Here is a 9469-nt window from a genome sequence, read left to right as displayed (position 1 = left end):
GGGGCCCCCAGCCCACAGAGGCCCCCCCCCTGCTACTCGCTTTCCCACAGGGCCCCCGTCTTTCCTGGGGGTCACTGCTGCCTCTCACCACCCCGCAGGTGAAGGGTTCATCAACGAGAGAGGACTCCTGCATCCCAGCCGCAGAGGGGCCTGAGCTGAATGTGCAAACACAGCAACTCCCAGGCAGTTACGGAATAAACCAGAGGCACCAGCAGAGATTCACTTGAGGTTTAGCAGCTCCGTGAGAAACCAGGCTCCCTCTGCCTGCTCCAGGCTCAGGGACTGCTACAAGATTTTTTTCTTTCTCATTCAAATTTATCTTTTATTATTATTATTTGAAAGCAAAAACCTTTCTGAAGAGATAATGACTTAAAAATTATCTTATTTGTAATATTACTATTTGAATACCACTGCTTGGAGAAAAAACATCAGGAAAGCAAAGGAATTGACAGAGTAAAAAAAGAAAGAATGACTAAAGAAATAAGGTAGGCTGTGAATACCACATATGCCATGAATTTCAGGAATTATTATTTCCTGCTGCAGCTGTAAATACATCCATCACAGCTTGTTCTTTGTTATTCCCTCTTCACTGCTCATCTTTGATGAAGCTCGTGCTTTGCCTCAGGTCTGGCAGATACCCGGCCGTGCCGGCGAGCCGTCGCTGGGTGAGCTGGGCACCAGTCTCTCGCTGCCCAATATCAGCTAGTGAAGACTCAAAGCCGAGGGCTCACCACCAAGCCAGCAGAGGAAAGCTATTCATCTCGACTAATTGCTGGTTTCATTTTTTGCTGAATTCAGGAATGTATTGTGGGTGATTCACCAGGAAAAGGACTCGAAAGAAATACTATTGACAATGAATAATTCATCTGCCTTGAATATGAATGCTGAGTTACACTTAACTCTCTCCTGGAGACTTTTTATGGCTCTGTGAAAGGAAAGAGGAAATTTGGGATGCCCAGCCCAGTTCCCTGCAAGGGGAACCCTTGTAGCTATGGGAAAACCCTGTGTCGCAGCAGGGAGCGCAGCTGAGCAGAGGGATGGAGCTGCTCCCGCATTCCCAGCGAAGCCCAGTGGAGGTGGATTGGGTTGTCCCACGGCCAGGGTAGCCCGGAGTTGTGGCTTCTGCACCAGGAAGGAGCGCAGATGGGGTGCACAGGGTGCAAAGGAGGTGCTGGTGACGCCTCCTCGCATGGTCCTAGCCCCTTCCAGCCCTGCTATGCATTTAAAGTCCCTCCTGCTTGTCCCCAAAAGACCAGGCAAAGCAACTGCTGGGGCAGCCCAACGGAGCCATTCGTGGGGCCAGTGGGAATGGTTTCAGCTTTGGGATCAAGGCAGGGCCAATGGCTGCGTGGAGAGAGGGTATCGTTACTCCTGTTAATATATAACCCTAATAGCACTCACCTGAGCCGCGATTAGATAAGGGAATAGCTTTAATGTGCTGTGCAAACCCCAAGGGACGCACTCCTGAGTGTGCACGCACACGCACTCACCCACACACAGAGGGACAGGGTCCCGACCCCCAGCCTGGATCTGCTCCCCACAACACCCTGCTCTGGGGATTGGGATGCTGGAGTTCCTGCTCTGGACCGAGGCAGGAGCCTGGCAAGGGAAGGGAAAATCAGACCAGATCCTTGTGCCCACCTTCCCAGGCTCTGCACCCTCATGGCAATGGTGGGGGCTGCCAGGGAGGTGTGTTCACCCTCTCCAGCCCTGCCCTGCCCAAAGGATGGCTGTCAATAAGAAACCGTGCCCCAAACATCCTGACAGTGGGGATAGGCAATATGGGGTATTTTGAGACTGGTGCTGAGCAGCTCTAAGAACACCAGGGAAGGGTCTGGCTGGTTCAAACCAGGAAAGAAAGAGACTGCAGGGTGGCAGTGGCACCCTGGAAGGAGGTGCAAAACAGCAAAGGAGCAAGAGCTGGACTGCGTTATCTGGAACTTGTCTCTTCCCCAGTCCCACAGAGTGATGCACCCATCCCAGTGTGCCCAGCTCAGCTAAGAGGGGATCAGCCAGCTCCCATCGGAGGATCCCAATCGGTGGGACACAGCCCACCCAGCCACAGCAGGAGCAGCACCGCTGCCAGCAGCAAGAAACAGAAACCTGTCTGCATTTCGAAAGATCTCTATTTCACAGGTCAATGCAGCTCAAAATTGCAGCAACTGCAAACCATGGCTCCGTGGGAAGCTGCTCTGCAGCCATCAGGGCTCCAATCAGGGCTGCTGGGATACAGCAGTCCCAACCCGCTCGCCAAGACAAGCGCCCAGTACAGTGCTGGCTGTCGAGCCCCACCGCAGAGGTCCCTGAGGCCTCGGGACACGGATCCCTTGCATGGTGCTTTGCGCAGGAGATGCTGGCACTGGGGACAGAGGCAGTGCTGCCAGGCCAGCCACCCCTGCTGCTGCTCGGCGGCTCTGCACGCCCCGCTGCCCGCTGGCTCCTCGCATGGCTGGGATGAAACGTCTGGGCAACGTGCTCCCAGAGCCACCCCGTGTGGTCTCACCTTCCTGGCGATGCTCTGGCCATGCACTGGCTCCATCTGTACAGCCTCGTCTGCCCGTCAGTACCGGGTGCCTGGTTCCAAGCTATCTGATGGCACTACAATATTTTAATGCTACAAAACGTTAGGTGTGAAAGTCCTGTCACTAGTCAGCACCAGGGAAAGAACTTGTCTGCACTGGAGTTAAAGTGCAGCAAGACAGGGTGCAAGGCAGTTCCCCCTGCGGGTGGATGCTTTCTCTCCGTGATAAAGTGGCTTCATTCTAAACGAGCAGCACCTACTCGCAAAGAGGGTAAAAACGCCTCCTGCCTCCCCCCTGCAGAATCGGTGCGCTATCAGGATTTTCCATTCCCTCCCTAGGGAAAGCATCAAGGAAAACTTCCCCCCACACCCAGCATAGCTGAGGCAATGATATGGATGGAGAAACTGAGTCACGGAAGCAGCTCCAAACCAGAGTGGAGTCCCAGGGGCAGAGCCATGGGCTCTGGTCACTGGTGGGACTCCCTGGACAGCTTAACCCCCAATGCTTCTGAAATAGCATGGGGGGAAATCCCTCCCCACGCACTGCAAAGACAGGGAGAGCCGACACAGCAATGCCCCATGACATCAAGGAGGAGAGGCTGGGGTCGGCTCGTAAAGCTCAGGAGCCTCCAGGCTGGCAGGAGCCTCCAGGCTGGCTGGAGCCACCCTCATCTGGCAGCCAGATGTGCTCCAGCTGCCTCTGTGCGCAGGGGTTGATGTTCCTGCTGCTGAGTAGCGGGACGGCAGTGGTGATGCTGATGCTCGAGGCAGACAGCTCAACCCATTCCATTGTCCCTAAACCTACTGGAAATGGGAACCTCAGAGTCTGCACCGACAGCAGCAGGGGCTGAGCCCTCCAATGCCCTCACTCTGCCCCACACTCCCTTTTCCCTTCCTTCCCCCTCTATCTCCAGCAGCCTCCCCAAAGCACCCACGCTTCTCTGTGGCCAGGAAAGGGAATAAACCTGAGCCCCCCACCAACCCTGAGTGCTGGGAACCAGCAGATCAGGGTTTTCACAAGCCTTCCCCTTCCTGTGCGTACTTCAGCATCATCAGCTATTTTTCCTCTGCTGCAGGAAGCAGAGGAGTGGTGGATGTGACAACCGATATGGGGCAAAGGATTGAAGCCATGTGGCTTGGCTTCATTACCGCCAGCGAGAAAGGAATCCCTCCAGAGGGCAATCCTTCCCGAGATCCCAGCCTGACATCATTCCTCTGCCAAAGAGCTTTGGATTTAGACAATTGCTGAGTGTTAAAAACTGGGTGAGAGGAACCACCTCCCGCCCCTTACATATTTGATGCCTCTGTACTATGGAGGAAGGGGATGCTGCATGAGTCCTCACCCGATGGATCCTGCCAGGGCTCCCCCAGCTCTGCTCAGGCTTGGGGAAATGGGCATTTCAGCCATAAGTGCTAAAGGCAGGACTCATCTGTACCCGAGGGCACTGAGGACCCAGTGACCCCCTACCCCCAGGGTAGCCCCTTTCATGGCTGTTTGCCTGACATTGACCCAATCTGGGGGTTTCTTCCTGCTGCTAAAGCCTTCAGAGCAAATAGCAATGCTCCTGTGGGGCACCACTAGGAACAAAACCTGATTCAGCTTGGTACGTCATGCACAGGGAATGTTTCCCTTACAAAACATCACCTCTTGTCCCGATGCCTTTCTAGACTCCTGCACTCAGAGGATCGAGCTCTGTGCTTCCAAAAAAGCTTTGCTTTAAGTGAGTGTGTGGCTGAGGGTGGCATGCCTGGAGGTTATGGGACTGGCAGAGCCAGGAGGCAGAGACCCAGGCTCCATGCACAGCACAGCCATGCAGAGCAGCCCAGCTGCTGGAAGGGGCAGGAACACCTGGGCAAAGAGCTGGATTCAGGGAGCTCAGACTGGTATGCAGGAGCAAAGGCTGGTCCCAGCTGGGTTTCACACTGCCAGAACAGCGGGACATGGCCAGATCTGCACCCACACCCACACACGTGGGCAAAGTCATCCCTCTTGCAAAAGGATAGCTAAAGCCCATCTTCCTCCCAGGAGCTGCAGACCCCAGGGGATAAAGAGCAGGTTGTCCGCAGTTGCAGTGAGCTGGCGGTTCCCCATCACAACCCATCGTTCTTAGACAAGAAGCAACGTGACAGGAGGTGCTTCAACCCCAGGGGTGGCAGCCTGAAGCTGGGCGCTAGGGCAAGCGCTTTCCAGCCCTGCAGTGATTCAACCCTCTATTTTGGCAACTAGCAGATTCCTTTGGTTGCTCCCATAGTTTTACGAGCGCTGAGCCAAGCACCACCAGCCAGGCTCTGGCGCCAGGTCAAAGACCACACCAGCACAGGAGGGCAAAGAGTGCTGGGGTGACGCATGGGCTGGCCCATTTCAGAGCATCGCCTTTGCACCAGCCCTGCGGCACTGAGCCCGGATCCAGCTCATCCAGATCTGCCACCTGGCTGGATTTGGCCCAGCAGTGGCAGGAGAGGGACAGCGAGATGGTGGTGGTGCTGCTGGGCACCAGGGCTCAGTCCATCCTTACCGTGTGTCAGCACAGAGGAAGGATGCGGCCCCTTATCCAGGTGATCGCAAAGCTAACAGCGATTGAGTGGGCGTCCTTGAAGGGTCCCCTGAGGGAAACATCTGCCATTGGCCAGAGGTTTAATATGTCCCTCTGCTAATCCCAGGGTATTAGTCAGCCAAGCCCATCACGTAGGTACCGCCAGTGCTCCAGGGAAGCCCTTTTTCTGCAAGGAAAGTCAATTCTAGCAGAGTTTGAAAGGCCTGTACCTTGGCCAGCAGTTTAAGCAGTCAACAAACCCCAGCTGGGGCCAGGAGCAGGTTGTGGGTTAATAATTCAAGGGGAGAAGACCAATGGGGCCTGATGCACGCACACACTGAGTGACCCGTGGGAGCAAAGCAACTCATGGGGAGCAACTATGTCCTAAAGAGGGGTCCCTCATGCAGGGACTGACCAGGGAAACACATCAACCTCCAGCCACCATCATCACCCCAACACGCACTGTGCACGGAACGTGCACCATGCCAGTCCAGGGGAAATGTTTCTGTCTCATTATTGGGGTTTTTACTCCTTCCTCTAGTTTCCATAGACCTGACTAGGGCAACAAACAGAGCTGGAAAACTGAGCTGGAAATAATGAAATCAGAGACGGAGAACTGCACACAGAGCGCACTGCCACTCACCCATGTACACAGCACCACCGTTTGCTCTCCATCGCCCCAAAACCTGCCCGGACACCATGGGCACCGATACCTGTGAAACCTCCCCAAGGGATGCCCCAATTACACTTTCACTTGCAATATTTAGCACTGCTGCCCTGGCTCGATTAGTGACCTAAAAGCCAGACGCGAGGCAGTATCTGAGGATTTGCATAACTAATGAGCAGAGGGTGAATTTCAAAGTTCAGCCAGGAGCTCTCTCCAGCCACCTTCCTGAGCTTTTTATAGAGCCGGGGTGCAATTCACAGGGAAGTTTGCAAATAATTGAGAATAAGGAGGAAGCATGAGGCTCTGACAGGCTGCTCGTGAAGATTTTATGAGCAGAAAAAGAGGTGACATCGAAGAGAGAAATGAGGCCTGGGGGCATCTCCCAGCTTGGTTCCCTTTAACTCTGGATTTCCAGCGACCGGCCCTCTGGCATCGCAGTCCCTTCTGCCACGGGGTGATCTGCTCTCGGCCAGGTGAAGCACGCATGTATTTAGCAACAGGTACATAAAATCATTCCCCTGTAAAGCCTGATTCTGCCATGAGTTGCTGGGAGACTTCTCACTGATTTTTCTCAGGCTCTGGATCACAGTTGCAGAAGCCCCCAACACACTCATATTCCTTGCGTAACATTTCTCTTGCCACCGCGCAGCTCTTTCCCCAAAGCTTTCAAACCACGGCCAAGAGCTGTTTATACAAAGCAAGACAGAGAGGGAACCTTAATTTACAACCCTCTGAAGTACTATGATTTACAGCACTCACAATGAAACTGTTGATATTTCTAGCAAAAAACCTCTGCGTATTCATTTCCTATTCCCACTGCGGTGAGATGGGTAGTTAATCAGTCCGGACTAATTAAAGCCCAGTTTATTGATTTCAATAAAACGATTCATCTAAGAATTTCACCCTTATCTATGTCAAAACCATCTCTGCTCTGCTCCCTTTTGAGCTTAATGGGGAAAGGCTCTTTTTTCAGGCTCATTTTTTGATTTAAAGAGCAGCCCTGCAAAAAACAGGCAGCATGCCACCATCTCCCAGCACACAGTCCCACCGTGGCCGAATCCTGCAGGCACTTGGCACCAGCATTGCTGGGCTTGGACCCAGCAGAGGTGCAAAGACTGGTCCTTAATTTGCAGCGCCGTAAGAAGGGACCTGGCTGGTCATCCATCCTGAGGAAGCACCGCGAGAAAGGGGCTATCACCCCAGCACCCATCCCCACATCACGAGGGCTGGGCTGGAGCACCTCCTCCTCTTGCATGCAAGGGGAAGAAGGCTGATTTATTTCTCCCTTTGTATGGGTTTAATCTAAGAGATACAAACTAAGCAACGAATGATATTTTTCCAGAATTCAATCAACTCAATTGTCGTCTAACTCAATCAGAGGGACTTTCAAGCCTCTCTTTTATCTTGTCCCCACTGATGGGAGTAAAGCCATGCCCTTGATCCGGAGAGGAGGTGTGCTGATGTCTCCCTCCCCTCATTAATTTTCCCTCCCACCTCTCTCCTCTGAAGAAACCGAGATGTTCAGACCTACAAAACCTGCAGAAGTAGCGGGGTCCCAGCTGCATGGGGTTGCTGCAGGATCACACACACCCCTTTCCATCCCCTCATTCCAGGAAGCCCTCCACCCCAGCACGCCTGTGGGCCTCCATCTCTGGGTGTGGGGGGAGGCATTTTTCCTAAATAGGTATATTCAGTGCTTAAAATTGGCCAGGAAATACCAGCCTGCCTTTCCCCTGCTATTTCCAAAGTGAGACTGTTTTTTTTCCATTTATTGGGATGTTCTGCCTGCTCCACCACAGCTACTGGTCCCACTGGGACAGCCCCACCCCTGCCACGTGGATCCGGTGAACATGAGGAGCTATTTTCCACGCTGGAAGACCCCAGGTACCTCTGCACGAGTCACTTGCTCAAGGGTCTCTGCAAGGGCTTGGGCAGGGGGGTGCCAGAAGGAGCCTAAATTGGAGACACTTTGCAAACAGGGAGCCCTGGCCCTGATCCCAGAGATGTGGGACAACCAAAAGCAAACTCACCCCCGGGGGGGTGCCCAGAGCCACTCCTGTAGTGAGTTTGGCCCCAGCGGTGTTCTGCAGAGCTCACGGCCAGCACAGGGGTGGTGGGTCCGGGCAAGCCCGGAGGGCAGGATGGGTGCAGGCTGGGCTGCCAGCAGCAGTCACAGCCCGGAGGGGAAGATGAAAGGATGAGGCAGGGCAGGACAAAGGGCCCTGAACCTCACCTCGCTGCCAAAGGAGCCGGCCACCATCTCCATGACAAAGCAAAGCCCTTGTCAATTTGGGCTGGCCCCAAGAGGGATCTGCCCACCGCCTTTGAAGTGGGCAGCAGGACCCCCCACTCAGCTAGGGCAGGGGGCTGGGGTCGCCCAGACGCTTCCACCCCCCCAACCTCTGCTCTCAGGTCAGGAGTTCAGCGGGGACAAGACCCCTGTGACATGGGGACAGGGGGACAGAACCCTGGGGACAGCAGGACAGTAGGCACAGGAGCGGGGACACCCTCTCACAGGATGTACAGCAACCACACACTGCAATGCTGCACCCAGAGCACTCACAGGCACCCTCCATGTGGCACCATCCCCAGAGGCACTGCACCTTGGACACACACACCATGTGCGCAGCATCCTCCGCACACCCTCACTGGCACTACCTGCCCCCTACTCACGTTCTACTCTGGGTACCTTGCACGCACACACGCAACCTATAGCACCTCGCATACACCCTACAGCGCATGCAGCACCTTCCCGCCATGTGTTTACATAGGGTGCCTTCCCTGCACACGTATGCGCACACACTACCCACGCACGTGGCATACGTGCGCACATGTATGCACCCCCCTTACGTGGGTCTCACATGCAGCTGCATGCCGGCCCCGCGCTCGCACCTACAAGACACCCCTTCCAACAGCCCCTGGGGCTGGCAGGACCTCGGGATCCCGGGGGTCTGCCCATCCTACCCGGCGGTGGCAGGCGAGAGCAGGGGTGCAGGAGCAGAGTCAGGGTGGGTTAAAAACAAGACTTTCCAACCATATAACCCCAGCTGCCAGCAATGCAGAAGTACGGTACCCTCCCTGCTCATCCTCACCCCCTGCCACCTAGGCAGTGGGGTCCCACTGCTCTTTGGGAACCGGGCGCCATGGCGAGGGCAGGCCAAGCGTGCTGTCCCTCCCGGCAGTCGTCATGCAGGGAGAGACACGGAGCAGGATGTGGCCCTACAGGTCGTCAAGCCCAGAGATCTGAAGAAGGCGCAGAGGTGCAGGGCTGGGGTTGTTCCTTACCGCTGCTGCTGGTGCTGGGAATGCTGCGCCTCATCCACTCGTATGGGGTTCGTCTCTGGGCGTTAGGGGAGAGCTGGGGGACTGAGCCGCTGATAGGTGGAGGCAGGAGTCCAGAGCCTGGCGGCTGGATGGGATTAAAATCTGGGGGGCTGAATCCAAACTGCCCCGGGCTGGCGGTGGAAGGCGCAGCGGTGGTCCCGTAGGAATGCCAGTCCTCCTTGGCAGGGGTGTAGGGAGACCCCCAGGCGGCCGCCGGCTGCCCGTGGTGTGGGTCGTTGTTAATCCCCGGCACATGGTGGTAGCTGGCAAAGTCCGAGTACTGGGGTGGCCCCGGCACGTAATTCTGAGGGTTGAGGTTGAGGCTGGGATGCCGGACGGGGCTGGGATACATGTTGGTGTCCTTATCCAAAAGATAACCTACATACATCTTCCCTGGCCGGCTCCGGGCCCATGATGGGCTGC

General features: G+C 55.4%; 1 protein-coding gene across 1 annotated transcript in view; it reads right to left on the bottom strand.

Annotated features, from left to right (window-relative positions):
- CDX1 (caudal type homeobox 1) overlaps positions 1-9434 on the bottom strand; it is a 12915-nt gene extending 3481 nt beyond the window's left edge. Inside the window, exon 1 of the mRNA XM_010142425.1 lies at positions 9008-9434. Within this exon, the coding sequence (XP_010140727.1) occupies positions 9008-9434 (427 nt within the window). The remainder of the gene's footprint in view (positions 1-9007) is intronic.
- Between the last annotated feature and the right edge of the window lie 35 nt (positions 9435-9469).

This window comes from Buceros rhinoceros, unplaced genomic scaffold, assembly GCF_000710305.1.
Source record: "Buceros rhinoceros silvestris isolate BGI_N320 unplaced genomic scaffold, ASM71030v1 scaffold18798, whole genome shotgun sequence".
Lineage (NCBI taxonomy): Eukaryota > Metazoa > Chordata > Aves > Bucerotiformes > Bucerotidae > Buceros > Buceros rhinoceros.
This window is presented reverse-complemented; position numbering and strand designations above follow the sequence as displayed.